The sequence below is a fragment of the Sciurus carolinensis genome, chromosome 15, assembly GCF_902686445.1.
Source record: "Sciurus carolinensis chromosome 15, mSciCar1.2, whole genome shotgun sequence".
Taxonomy (NCBI): domain Eukaryota; kingdom Metazoa; phylum Chordata; class Mammalia; order Rodentia; family Sciuridae; genus Sciurus; species Sciurus carolinensis.
In genome coordinates this window covers 40957652-40972873 of record NC_062227.1, presented here as the reverse complement: position 1 = coordinate 40972873, position 15222 = coordinate 40957652, and the positions used below count along the sequence as shown (strand labels likewise).

Sequence of the window (15222 nt, the reverse complement as noted above, 5' to 3'; positions counted from 1 at the left end):
AGACCCTGGGCTGCTCTAATTCTATACTATTCTCTTATCAGAAAAAGTTCCTTTGCCTTCAAAGCTCAGCTTGACCTGCAGACCTTCCCTACTTCCACTCCTCCCTGCTAAACTCACAATGATTTTCCAAGACCCTTTTCAATTCCAAACTTCATCCTCGCCTTGTGCATCCATCCTATCCTCCTCCTCTCTCATCTTTGACTTCAGTGCTCTCCTCATTGACACATTTGTGAAACAAACACTGGTCGTATAACACTTTCTCTGTCTCCTGCATTGTGCTAAACTCTGAGAACAGAACTTTAAGAGGAACTGGGGTGGGGAGGAGGCATCTGTCAGTGGATTTGCTCCTATGGGATATGAGGAAGCTGATCAGCGATGGTGGTCCTTAGTGATAAGGTCGAGGACAGAAGTATCGCAGTGTGTGAGGAGAACCCTGGGGAAGAACTCTTAACACACATTTGTAAGATCTTTTCTCCACTCTTCTTGATCACAGTCACATGTGAAAATATATGTGTGCACAATATTTTTTTTGTGATTAAGTAGAATTTTTATATATATAGGGTTCTTAAACTTTATCTCTTCTTTCCTTTCTTTCTTTTTTATTTTTTTGGTACTTGAGATTGAACGTAGGGGCTAAATTGCTGAGACTGGCTGTGAACTCACAATCCTCCTGCCTCAGTCTCTTGAGGTGCTGGGATTACAGGCATGTGCCACAATGCCCGGTTTAAACTTTATATTTTCTTATATCAAATACTCTAAGTGACAATTCAGTAGTTAGCAGATTTGTCATAGAGAGTTCTTAAACTCCTTATAACGGCACATTTTTCCTTAATATAACTAATGTTTTATACCAAAATTATTGACCAACATTTAATGCTGGTAAAAGTGAAGAAAATAATCAAAATGGGCTAACTAAATCTAATTTATTTCAAGCTGAACAATTTTGAAATGTGAAAACCAGTTCCATAAAAATCTTCCCTGGATTTAAGGTGGGGTAGGGGTAGTGTGGACACCCAGAGCCTATGGTAATTAGCTAATTGATCAATGAGATCTATAAACACAGGCATGTCAGAACTTTCCAGATATATTATTGTCACTTATCTTCACAGTTTCACATAGTACATCTTACACACATTTTTATATTTTCTTAAATATTCCAAGTAACAAATCAGTAGTTAGTACTTTTTGCAATTGAATGATGGTTTCAAAATAAAGAAAAATTTTAATTCAAATACTTCAAATTTTTAAAATGAACATATGTACTTATGTTCAATATGCAGTAAAAATTAGTTGGAAAATGTCATTCTTACCTAACAGTTGTTGAAGCTAGACCTGTGTCCAAGTCAGTAGCTATGAAGTCTCCTACTTTATAATTTGCTCCCATATTACTTGTTACTGCAAATGTCTTTGAACCAGGGCGGAACACTGCGCCTTCCACTACATTTAACACAACCACAGAGATTGCAGTTGCTGTGAGTTTATATTGAGATATAATTGAATGGTGAAATTCAGCTTTATTTCTAACTCCAATGCTAAGTTGCAGATTGTTCATAGCTTCATAATCTAAGGGCTAGAAAATACAAAGTGAAATAGTTTTACCATAAGAAAACATTTCAGGACTAGAAAATAGATTTAGTTTTAGTATAAGAAAACATGTCAGAAGAAAGAGAATAATAAAAGTAATTTCTTACATTTTTTTCCATTACTAAATATAAATGCATGCAAAACCCAATCTATTCTTACTTTCTTTGTCTTTAGTTCAATGTAAATACATGCAAACATAATAAGTTGGTCTTAGATCCATTGTTGAAAAGATGGCCAATAAAAGGCATGAACTCTGCCCATTCAGCAAATTAAAAACTTAAAGTAATACAGATGGTCAAAATCGTGCATCTTGTAGTGCAAAGATAATTTATGTCAGCTTCTGTCAATTTATAACAAAGTATGGGTCAAATAAATTGGAGGTTTGATCATTTGACAAGTTTTATCCATAAAGAACTATTTAGAAGAAATTTCACTTCTGTAAATGTGACTTTTTGAGAATGTCAGGTACTGGACTATAATATTTATATTTATTATATGATAAAATTTCTTTTTTCTTCAACATATTCTAGAAAAAATTAATCATATTATAAAATAATCAAGTAGTGATTTTCATTATGAAAGGTGATGTCAAAATCCACAACTCTTAAAATCTACAAAACAACTATGTCATTATGTCCTCATGTACCAAATATAAATATATTTTTCAGAATTTTTGCATGAGAATAAATGAGCTAAAATGAGCTCTCCTGTTTAGCTAAAATTTTTAATCTCTGCTTTAATTTGGCCTTATTTGTAATTTAAAGAATATATGTATGTGTATATTACACACATATTATCTCAAATAATTATGACAAAAGATTTAGTACATGATGTTTTGTTTGAGAAAATAATTATCATCCTATTTTATGGATAAAGATATGAAAAAATGTGATGAATAATTTCTAAAGTAGCATATTAGTTTGGGGTGCAACTGATGAGGATCCAGTTTCCCTAGTATTGAGTCATACATAGTATCGCAGGAAGAATGTGAATTTCTTTCTATTTGTGTTTGAATCCAGGGGCACTTAACCACTGTGCCCTATCCCCAGTCCCTTTTATTTTTCATTTGAGATGGGGACTTGCTAAGTTGCTTAGGACCTCACTAAGTTGCTGAGGCTGGCTTTGAACTCAAGATTCTTCTGCCTCAGCCTCCTGAGCCGCTGGGCTTACAGGTGTGCACCACTGCACCCGACTAGGAATGTGAAATTCATAGCTAGAGAAACTGAGGTTTGAATGTTGGCTGCACCACTTATCAGCTATGAGAACTTGAGGAAGTTACATAGTTTGCCTCAATCTCTTTATCTGCAATATGGGTATAATACAACCTAATTTGCAAGGATGTTGTAAGAGATAAAGCAAAGCTAGTGCAGATTTCAGATATTAAATCGTATGACTCTAATAGCACAGGGTGAAACCTTCACTATCAGTTCCCTAGAAGTCAATTTTTTTTTTTTTTTTTTTTTTGTATCTCAGAGAAAATTTTACTGCAGGTGAATGTGGTAGATCATCAATATGGAGGGAAGGGAAATAAGAGAACACTGGTCCAAATATCTGTGTTTCTAATAGCCTTGGTCAATAGCCACAGTGAGATGGGAATATGACAGTTTTGCAATCCCAGTAATTTAATTTTAATTTTATAAAAATACATGAGAAGAATAAACAGCTTTTAATTTACATGGTGAATATTCTTGGCACACAATAATTGACTTAGAAGGCTGAGCATGGACACATTTTTTTTAGGAGTCCATGTTAAATCTGCTTTAAAAACATTCTGAAAACATTAACCTTAAGTATTAAACATACTTTGTTGAAAGTGTAAAATAAGATTGTCCTTTAAAAAATGCTTTCAATTCATATTATCTTTTGGGATTACTGTATTGATAAAAATACTTTCAAGTTAAAATCAATGCCTATTTTTCTGAAATAATGTAAGCAGAAAGATTTTGTATAAAACAACTTAAAATCATATATAATTTTAAAGCACAATAATTTTTCTCCTTTCACTGACTCAAGTTTGTAAAACGTTAATGTCATTTTAAACAATATTTTGAAAAAAGATCAAGAAAACAAAATATTTAGGATAATTGCACCATACCTTAACAACCTTTAGAATTCCTACGTTGGTTCTTTCGTTCATTTCTATTTCAAACCAATTTCCCTCATTTCCAGAGATAAAGAAAATTACTGCCATCCAGTTAGCTGAGTATTCTTCATCCAAATCAATTACTCTAATCTGGAGCAAGTCTGAATAGAGAGCATTTTCTTCGATACTTACAGAGTACTGAAACAAAAAGTAAAAAAAAAAAACAAAAACACACACACACACACAAACTGTGTGAGAGAAGAACTGTATGAGGCTTATACTGATATTTTAATATTATTCATTATTTAAAGATTGTATTTGTTATAATTTTACTTTTTATTGTTTAAATCTATTTTTTCCTATTGTATAAACAAACACAAAAGGTGTCTACATTTCAATTATAAGTTACTACAGGGTTTGGGGTTGTGACTCAGCGATAGAGCACTTGCCTAGAAGGTGTGAGGCACTGGGTTCGATTCTCAGCACCACATATAAATAAATGAATAAAATAAAGGTCAATCAACATCTAAAAAAATTTTAAAAAGTAAATTACTACATAGAACACATATATCTGTAAGTAAAATTGTCCAAAATTTAAAATGCAATGAATTTAAGTTATTAGATTAAAAATTGAAAGAAGAAATACTTACAGAAGACTGTTCCATGTACGGGATGTTATCATTGACATCGAGGATTTTAATGTTGCATTCGCACTCTGCTGACATGCCGTCTGCCCCACCATCTCTGTCTGAGCCTCTTACAGCAAGAGAATAACGGCCATATTGCTAAAAGTACACATTACCAACAATATCATACTTGACATAGAGTCTACTTTGTCTTATGTAAAGCTCTTCTAAAAGACTGACTCAGTATTTGCAGAAGTCTATGATAGAGATAGGGATAATGCAGAATATTGAAAAATCCACAAATCTCACATGAATCAGTATGGAAGTTGCCACTTCCATTCTCAGCATTGTTTAAAAGAAACAACACTTTTTTAAAGACCTCATGTCTTTTTAATCATAATAAGTCCAGAGGAGGGAAAAGTTGATAAATAGTGAAAGAGACCAGAACTAGTAAGAGGAGAGGGATCTAGGTTTACCAAAGATTTAGGACATGAAAATTTCACACTCTAAATATCAGCCCCTGAATGTGTGAAAAAAATAAAGGGAGATAAACAGTTTGTATTTTGGGGAGACGGAGGGTTGTGGTGATGGAGTTGAGGAGGTATCTGTTTTTGGTCCTATGCAATGGTGCTTATATTTTTAGAAGTTGGTAAAAACTACAGAGTTTTAAATTAAAACTTTGAGTATAACTTTAAGGTGTTCATTGTTAAAGACATCTTGATATCTCTTCATGGCCAGTTTTCTTTATGTCTGGCATGCCTTTATTAGAGATCTTTATTGTTATAGCTACTTTGGTATTAAAGGAATCTCACTGGGATGCTTAAGAAAGTTTGAGAGAGGAAGAGTTAAATAACTAATTTTTCTAGTGATAATTTTCAAACTAGTTAAAAAGGAGATTTTGGTAACCTAGAAACTGCATTTGGATCTTTAAAAATATGAAACTAATCTGATTTATCCTAAACCTGAAAGTCATTAGTAGGGAGACTGTCATTTTATAATAACTATTAATAATTAAAATAAAATTTAATTATGCTTTAATTAGAAAATAAAACATTCTCATTTCATTTCTGTCCCTAACACATATGCAGGTATGCTACATTCTATTTAAAGGTAATATTTCTTAAAAAATGAAAAGAATAGGTATTTTAAAATTAAATCATGGGACCATGTGATACAATATAAACCACACAATGCTGATTCTAATCTGTTAACAATCACTAGTTATTAATTGTAAATGAAAAGATTGGTTTGGGTGTTATTTCATTCGTATTCATTATTTTGGCTCTGTGATCCATTTCTGAATGTAAACCACTAGACTGGCTACCAGTAGGAGTTACATAAAGGAAAAAATAGATGGAGGGAAGGATGAAGGGAGGAAAAGGAGAAAAAGGGGAGAGGGAGGAGAGAGAGAGAGAGAGAGAGAGAGAGAGAGAGAGAGAGAGAGAGAGAGAGTTAGTTCTGCTTCCAAGAGTTTAGGTTGTGCTAGGTTAAAGAAGCAAGCAAGCAAGCTTCTTCCTCTAAATATTATATTCTTGGAGTCTTTACCATGATTTCATGAACTGTGACTCACCAAGATGGGGACAACAGCAAGTGTTTCTTATGCTTATTTCATTAAAGGGCACACCTTTTATTTTTTAATGGGATTTTTATCTCTACTTTCTGCAAATTTTTAAGTCCTTTTACAATTCACTTTTCTTAAATCAAGGCAAATCTTAATCAACTGATTAAATGAAAAATGTTAGAATAAAATGTCATTGAATAATCCATACTTTTTCATTTAAATATATTCCTTGTTACCATTATATGAGTTGGTTATATAACTAAAATTTTAAAACATTATTTTTTTTTTCTCTCAAGTATTCTTGTTTTTGGAATCAGTGCCATTGACTAAAAACCCATTTGAGGAAAAAGAATTACCTCTCTGTCTAGAAAATTATTCATTGTTCGAATTTCTCCAGTATATCTGTTGATGATAAACATTGGTGAATCGGAAGGTTCCTGTCTTATGATCTTGAAGGCTATTTTTGAGTTCAAATTGTTTGGTTCATCTGCATCAGTAGCATTGAGTCTCATCACCAGTGTATCTAAAAATGAAGAAAATTGATTGCAAAATGTCAATTTAAGTTTTTGTTACAGTATATGGTATGTTACCTTCCCAACAGTGTTTTAGTTAATCCATATAATGTGCATCTTATTATCTTCCATTTCTACTGCTTCAACACATCAATATCTTAGCTCCTTCCTTTACCCTTTTCTTGATAAGAGATCACATTTTGCTAGAAGCTCAGACATTCCTGAAGCTGGGAAACAAAGGAAGTGTATTACTCTGAATTCCTATCTCTTATTTTAGTATAATTTCTTCTTCTATAGGATGCTTTGTTTAGGTGAAACAAAAGGATATTAAGACCAGTTCAACTTTTTCCTGACTTTAACACTTTGAAACTGTATGATCTGGTCCTCAGTTTCCACATCTATAAATGGAGACAATTTTTGTTGAGGTTATACAAGATTTAAATAACTAATGAAGTTCCTATTGAATATGCACTTTTAATAAATAAGTATTATTTTTGTTTTGTTTGGGGCTGTCCTCAGGTAAATGCTGGATAACTTGTAGATTTAAAGAAATATCCATTTAACTACATGTAGTCCTGTCCTGTCCTTTATCTTTTCTATTGATCTTAGGAGTGATTTTAATGAAAGGTACTAGAGACCATAAAACACTACAAGTATTCATTTATAATCTAGAATTCTTTTCTATTTTCCAAACTGTTTCAGTTTTCCAGCAGGTGAAGCAGGACATTTCTTTCCTTTTCTCTCTCTTCTCTTTCTCCCTCTCTTCATTTTAGCAAAGTTTAAAAGTGTTTTCTCTAGGTAATTAACTACTTATGGCATATTTATATAATGTGAAATCCAATGCAACTATTAAAAGAACTGAATAAATCAGAAAACATGGTCTGGTATGGAAATATGTTCAAAGTATATCTAAATAAAATTACATGAATTCGTATGTAAAAGGATACTTATGTCCAAAATCAGATTTATTTATGTTTATATAATTACAAAACATGTACCTAGTACACATGTTAAAGTTTTCCTCTGAGGAATGGTACTAGGGAGAAGAAAGAATAGATTTCCATTTTCATTTTATTTTTTATATTGTCTGAGTAAATTTTTACAAAAAAAGGATTTTTATAATGATATTTTAAAAATTCAAAGTATAGATGTAATATTTAAATGAATAAAAGTAGAATGTGAGGACTTAAGAAATTTATAAGAAATTATACTATTTAAAGGTTTAAAGTTCCTATGGTAAATTGAAGTTTTGACTTCAAAGGAGCAACCTTATCTGTTTTCATGTGTTTAGGCCAATCTTCAATGACATGATAAATAGCTAACGTGCCTAGACACGTTACGTGTTTGGCAGTGACACATTGCCCTATACAATGATCCACAGGAGGCAATGGCTCCTTGAGATTGTCCAAGCTCTTGCAGATAAGTGTTCTAGTGGGATACATTTTCCAGTGCACCCAATTACTACCACTGGAGGTATCTGCTTCAAATATGCATAATGGGCCATACAGGATTAAATTTATAATGAATTTCAAACACTTAAAGTCAAGGACTTGACTAAAAATCAAGCAAAACATATGCAGTTTGTTCTCCATATTTATGGGTTCCACATTCACAATTCAACCAACCATGGATGAATAAAATAAAAATATTGCAACCCTGTGCAGAACATGTAAAAATCTTTTTTTCTTGTTATTCTCTAAACAATATGGCATTACATATTTATATAGTATTTACATTGTATGAGGTATTACAAGTCATCTAGGTCTGATTTAAAGTATATGGGGGGTATATGCCAGCTAAATGCAATACTAGCTATTTATTATATGAAGGACTTGAGCTCTCATGGATTTTGGATCTGCAGAGGTCCTGGTACCATCCCCTGCAGATATTGAGAGATGACTTTATTTATTGACTCATATAAGAAGGAGAAACAGTGATAGTTTTGCATTTATTTGCTGTCAACAAATGCTCTTGATCTCAAATAGATTATATGGAGCTGATTTCTATGAGTGACTTTAAAATAGTTAATTTAACATTTCCTCTGTCCCTCTTCCTCTCCCCTTTCTAGTCTCCAGCAACCACTATTTTTTTCCACTTCTTTAATAGGCGGGCTGACTGGTTTCCACAAATGAGTGAGAACATGTGTTATTGTCCTGTGTGTGACTTGTTTCATTAACACAATCGTTTGTAAGGAGTTCAGTAAGAGGCACGATAACAGTTATTTCTTCTTCTTCTTTAGCACAGTGGGGTAACTGTTGGTTAAAACAATCTATGATATACTTCAAAATGACTAGAAAAGATGAATATGAAATTCCTAGAATAGAAAAATGATTGATGGTTGAAGTGATGGAAATGCCTACTACCCTAATTTGATTATTATACGTTGTATACATGTATTGAATTACCATAACGTGTTCCACAAAGATGTAGTATGTCTCAATAAAAATATCTAACTTAAAAAGAAGCATGATGATCAGAAGGGGTGAGAGTGCCCTTCAACACAATCAAGTTGGGAGACTACATGTTCATCACTATGCCCCCACCAACACTGCAAAATACTCTTAGAATTTGTTAAGAATCTTCTTCAGAGCTAGTGTATGAGTCACAAGAAAAAATCCTCCTCATTGCTTTGTACCTGCTCGTTTTGAATGACAGACTGGAGCTACCTCTACAGTTGAAGGGAAAGCTTTCTCTTTGAAATGCTTTTCTATGGGTTGTCTGTAAAATCCATCATGTTTAGCTCGTAGTTGCCCGGCTGTGAAGAGTGACCTTGAAGCTAATGTATTCTTGTTTACTTTAAAAAAGTAGACCACTTACTTGCATTAGAATTTTCTTCTATTTGTCCTAGAAATGTAGACATGGAAAACACCGGTGGATTGTCGTTGATATCCAAAACCCTGACTCTAAGCTCAAGAGGTCTCTCCAAATCTTGGCCCAGTGAATTCAGAGCTCGGCAATAGATCTAGGAGAGAAAAGAAGAATTACATAGTGAAAGACATACTTACTAAGTTCTTACTCTGGAGGGGGCATTATACTAGGCACTGTGGGAAATTAAAAAAGACATTGTTACTATCATTTCATACTTGAATATAGGTACAATGTATATAATCTACAAGAGAAGGTGAATGTGAACATGAAGTGCTATTTAAGTGAAGGCAACATGATAAAATATATAAAGAAAGAACAAGAATAAAAATACTATGACTTTGTAAGATAATGTAATGATTGAGGCAGATCTTGGAAGAGAATTTCAACAGATGGAGCTGGGATTTGGCAGATGTTCCAAACAAAGAGATTCTTATGAAGAAATGGAGTGATGTGAAAACTGTGTTCAAAATTAGGAAGAGGGAATCTTGGGGGTGGAGATTGAGCATATGATAAAGAAGTATCACATGGGAACTTTGAAGAAATGTAGTAGGCCTTTTTTTTTTTTTTTTTTTTTTCAGCAATAAGAAAATAGGTTTTTTTCTGAACCAAATATGAATGACTATGGCCCAGGAACACGGATTCAAGTTACCCTGAATGACATGTTCTGACATGTAGCATTCTTAAACCAGGAGTGGCTATGTGGGTGTTTACAGTATTATTATCTGAAATGTGCATAAGTATGATGTTTACTATTTCATTTATGTGATATGTTTCATAGAAACATGGATTGTGTGTCAAGAAAAGCTGATAGATTGGCTTGCTAATTTGGAGTTTTTGGGGAAACACAATGGAAGAAAAGGCAGGAATGCAGATTTGGAATTGAAGGCAGATTTGGAATTAGAGTAGTCATAGGATTAAGCCGTATGAGTGAAAGCAGGGAGATTGTTATTGGAAGGTGTTTTTGGATATGGATTGTTGGGGTTTAATAGATGAGATTACAAAATCAAAGAGGGTTCACTTAGTTTTATTTTTTAGTGTAAATTAATAAGCATTGACTACGATGACAGAGAAGGACCAAAGCAGGCAAGGGGACGGGTAGAAGAGAAATGAGAAAAAATTGATGGAATAAGGCTCTTGAAGAAACAGGCAATTATGAGACAATGGGAATATCTTGGCATAAGTGTGGGGAAAAACAGAGAACTGATTTTGCTTTTGAATTTGATGAAGAACATTTCTGATCTGGAGGAGAGAGAATTAATTTTGGGAGTTTCTGATGGGTGGCCCCAGCCTTTTTAAGCTGGTCTCAGAGTCAATTGTGTAGGGCAAAATGAGGTTGGGGATTTGAAGAGAGAGGATGCTGAAGCTCATCTCAGCTCCTGTAAAAAGTGGAGGGCCATCCAGGTAAGGATGAAAGAATGTCTGAGTCTCATTTAGAGCTCAGGAGGGTTTGAGCAGGGTGAATTTATAATCAGATATGTTCTCTCAGAACAGAATCCTTCAATAGTGGCTTTGGAATGGAAATGAGCCAACATTTTCAACTGAATTTTTTAAAAAGGAGTAAAAGTTAGATACTTGTTCCTTCAAATAAATATTCTAGTTTACCACAGGGGCTGACTAGACACTGGCATTCTTGCTAACACTTAAGTGAAATATTTCTTTCTCTCTTAGTTTTCTCTGTATCTGTTGGATATTGAGATTCTTGAAATTGAGTCAAGCATGGATCTGAATTTAAAAATTTCCATGAATAACACAGGCCTGAACATAAATATGTCAATGTGTGTGTGTGTGTGTGTGTGTGTGTGTGTGTGTGTATTACATGAAACCCACTTACGATGAAAAATGGAGTGACCTCTCGATCAACTATGGATGTTATATTAATTTCACCAGTTTTTTGGTTAATAATGAAGATTCCATAAGGTGGTTGATCAATTCCTACTCCAGAGATGCGGTATGTAACTTGCTGGTTGGCAGCACAGTCTGAATGGATCTGCAGAAAGAACACAAATGAAAATATTACAGGGAGTAAGTAAAGAGTTCTATATTGGTTATATGACAGTTGTCTTTCTTGAGAATTGCTGAATGTGCTGTCCCTGTCATCATTTGAGAAATGTTGAAAACAGAGAGTTATTTTCCTTGACTTAAGTGTAATACTTTATGTTCAATGATAATGGCCATATTTTTAATGGTAACTAACAATCAATAAAACAAATTCAATTTCTATTTCTACTAAGACCTAAAAAAGTAAAACATCATCCCAATAAATCTAAATCTGTGCACTCGTTATTCATTCAACATTCATAATTTGAATTTGTGTGACTTTCAAGCTCTGTGTCAGCACTGGGTCTGGAAGAAGGAGCTCCTTCTTCTCTCAGGAGTTCAGTGATGCTCTCGTTATATAACTTTGTCAGATATTCAAGAACTTTAAAATTTTTTTAAAGGTTTAAAAAGAAAGTTTTAAGTTCATTTATGTAGGTATCAAGTTCCTTGGCACTTTTAATTCTGAAAGTGTAGATGATGCATTAGCAGATAAAGAAGGAGGCTGCTCAAATGAATGGCTATAGAAGTCAGAACTCTTTTTTTGAGATAAAGCATTGTATGATCGCAAACAAATCCTGTGGGAATTCTATGTGTATCTGTGTGAATGTGTATGTATATTTGTGTGTATCTGTGCATGAACCTATATATCTGTGTGTGTCAATTTGTGTGTTTCCGAGTATGGTTGTGTGTGTGTGTGTGTGTGTGTGTGTGTGTGCAGAGAGGAAGAAGGAAAATCAAAGTAAATTTCTAGCATGAAAGATGCACCTGTAAATGTTCCTAAATAAGCACAAAAGTAGGATTCAATTCTGATATACTATGAAGCAGAAAAAGCACGTGCTGAAATGATTCCTTTGAGTGTGACAAATGCTAAATTCTTCAAATCACAGCATTTTTTTTTTTTTTTTCATTTAGACTTCTGGGTGGCACACACTCACATGTGTTAATTTTGCCAGCAAGGTGAGTCAACCCTTAATTGTTCATTTGAGTGAACAAATTTCCTAATCGGTTGTTTTAGGAACTTCAGATTTTACAATTTGAATGATTATAATTCTCTGTCTTACTTCTCAGTGAGATGTGCTCACTACAAATTTAAAAGACAACTTCTTTTGAAACCTGAATGCCATCCATTTGATTCTCATCTCTGGTTTCAGGGTGACAGTTACCTTGGCAATCGGGTTTCTCTTGGAGTTGTCTTCCCCTTCACGGCAGGCTGCAGCAAATTTGATCCACTCACGTTTTTGCCTTCTGACTGAATTCCACTTGATGGTGCCATTTTTAGTGTTATAATCTCTAACCTTGAATAGGGAGGACAAAGTAATAGTATTCATTATTTATAATTCATATTTTACTGGAGATTTTGGAGGAGGGGTAAATTATTATATTAAAATGAAAGGATGTTCAATCGGGGAAATTGGCAATTTTAGTAGTCTATTAACTTCAGCATTACATTAACATTTTGTTTATTTATTTTTGAATGTATCTTATTTTTATTTTGAGACAGGGCCTCCCTAAGTTACTGAGGCTGAACTTATGATCCTTCTGCTTTAGCCTCCTAAAGCACCATCACACCTGGTTTACATTAACTTTACATGTTAGAATGAATTTTCTTTGGAAAAAAAATTTGTTACAAATATTTTTCTCTTTTTTAATCAAAAATTATTTTTCAAAGGATTTGAGGTAAATTACCTGGATTCGAAATTCACTGTTAACTTCCGCCACAACCTATAAAAAAAAACAAAAACAAAACAAAAAAAACGTTAATTACAATAGTCAATTTTTAATTGAATGTTGTAAAATTCGTGTTATCCCATCATTTTTTAAAAAAATCAAACAATAGTCTTGTGAGTTATTAGAATTATTTATCAGTCTGAATAACTGATGGATCTGGCTTGGCTCTGGGGTCTGGTGAGAATGCTAAGAATTCTTCCTGTTTTTACTTTTCAGTTTGCTTTCCATTTTTTTTTTTTTTTTTTGTGGTGCTGGGGATTGAACCCAGGGCCTTGTGCTTGCAAGGCATGCACTCTACCAACTGAGCTATCTCCCCAGCACTGCTTTCCTTTTTATTACTTTAAAAAAATTTTTTTTTCATTCTTGGCTATGTAAATACTCATAACCACATATTTGAAGCTAAATCCCAGGAGGAATAAGGGTTGGAAAAATCAGGCTTTCTTAGTAAATACTGATCTTGAAGAGCTGGAGGTATTCTGATACTATGCAGTGACAGTCAATGGTAAGTCCTATACTAAAACATGGGGCTATGGTTGCAAGATTTGACATGCTACAAATGGAAACAAAAAATTGTTCAAATTGAAGGAGAGAGATGTCTAGAAACTTGATAGTAATTCTTCCTTTACACTCCAGTTCTAGATGGAACTAGTCTAGAATTAGTCTTCTTAGAAATTTTAGGAAGACAACTTTCTTGCCTGCTTTGAAAAATTAAAAGTTCCAAAGTAAAAAATAATTTTCTATATGTGAAAATGAGTTCGTATTTGATGTTTTATTGTTAGCACTAAAACTGAAATCAATTATATAAATGCATCCTTCCATAGCATGGAGAGGAAAATGCAGGAGTGTATAAATTGCTGGGGATGGAGTGCCCATTAATCTTTTCTCCTACAATTTCCCTGGTCAAACAAATATACTGATCAGAGTTCTGCCTAGTTTAAGCTCTGGCCTTGATCTTTACACATGGTTAATAGCGAAACATCAGGATAATTTAATTTCTTTTTTTTTTCCAAAACATACAAATATTTCTTAAAATATAAGACACACACATTTCAAGTTTGATGTGTCCATATGTTTGTTTAAATATACTTTAAGCATGGATTTGATGGCTAGTTTGCATTTGTTAGGTTTTAGTTTGCACTTAGAATCAATTAAAGATGCCATACTTCCTTAGCTTTTATTTCTCCCTAAATAAGAGATGTTCAATGTCTAATTGAGCTTTTTCCAAATTGCAAAGAATGAAAATTGTTTTCACAATCAGACATTATCTGCATCACTGATATGAGAAATTATAGGTTGCATTTTTCAAATACTAGTAATAGTAATTTTTAAATATGGTAAAATACTTTTTATAGTTGGTTTTTAACTTCACCCTTAAAGAAAATGTATCTTGCCAGTCTCCAAGTGTGAATTTTTAAAAAACTGTCATGAGTGATAATTCAAGAAAACATGTATTTATGGCTAACATGAGTAGTGTGAAAAGAGAATTATTTACCCATGATGTAGTGTTAATCGTAATTATCACTGTTGCAATTAGCTGAGTGATAACTAAGTACTAGGCAATATGTTTAGAGGAATCTATACATTTAATCTTTTCGGGAGGGGCTCCACATCAAAGCTAATGGGACTTTTTTTGTATTTTATTTTGTTTTGTTTTTATTGTTGCATTATAATTATATATAACAGTGGGATTCATTATGCCATATTTCTACATGCACATAACATAATTTGATCAATGCTGTTCCCCAGTACCTTCCCTTTCCCTCCTGTCCTCCCTCCACCAATTTGCTTGCTATGTATTTAATCTTCACAACAAAGTTGTGTGGTCACTATCGGTATTATCTTCATTTTACAGATGAGGAAACTGAGTTTTGGCTATTAACTTATGACTACATACGACCCAATACATTTCAGGTTAAACTTGTACTTGCAGGTTTTACAATAAAGGGTATGTTGCCTCAAAACATATTGTACAGAATTGACATAACACTTTAGAGAACTCAAAAATTTCTGATTTTAATCTATTATCCTTGTGATTACTAATGTTTTATATGTAGTAACAACGATGACAGTAGTAAAAGGGAAAAAAGGAAATTCAGTGGCCTAAATGTTTGGCACATGTAGCTGAGATTTTATCTGTAGAGTCCATCTTGAATGCAGAACTGAAAGGATGTTCATGCAAATGCATTTTTCTCACTACCTGTCAAGGTGGAGTACTTCTCCCTC

At 33.3% G+C, this 15222-nt stretch overlaps 1 protein-coding gene across 1 annotated transcript in view; it reads right to left on the bottom strand.

Moving 5' to 3' along the window:
• Positions 1-15222, bottom strand: part of Dsg1 (desmoglein 1) — a 34470-nt gene that overhangs the window by 12575 nt on the left and 6673 nt on the right. Inside the window, exons 2-9 of the mRNA XM_047526602.1 lie at positions 12958-12993; positions 12435-12566; positions 11066-11221; positions 9184-9328; positions 6211-6377; positions 4318-4452; positions 3680-3865; positions 1311-1570 (exon numbers count right to left, since the gene is read on the bottom strand). Coding sequence (XP_047382558.1) covers positions 1311-1570; positions 3680-3865; positions 4318-4452; positions 6211-6377; positions 9184-9328; positions 11066-11221; positions 12435-12566; positions 12958-12993 — 1217 coding nt within the window. The remainder of the gene's footprint in view (positions 1-1310; positions 1571-3679; positions 3866-4317; positions 4453-6210; positions 6378-9183; positions 9329-11065; positions 11222-12434; positions 12567-12957; positions 12994-15222) is intronic.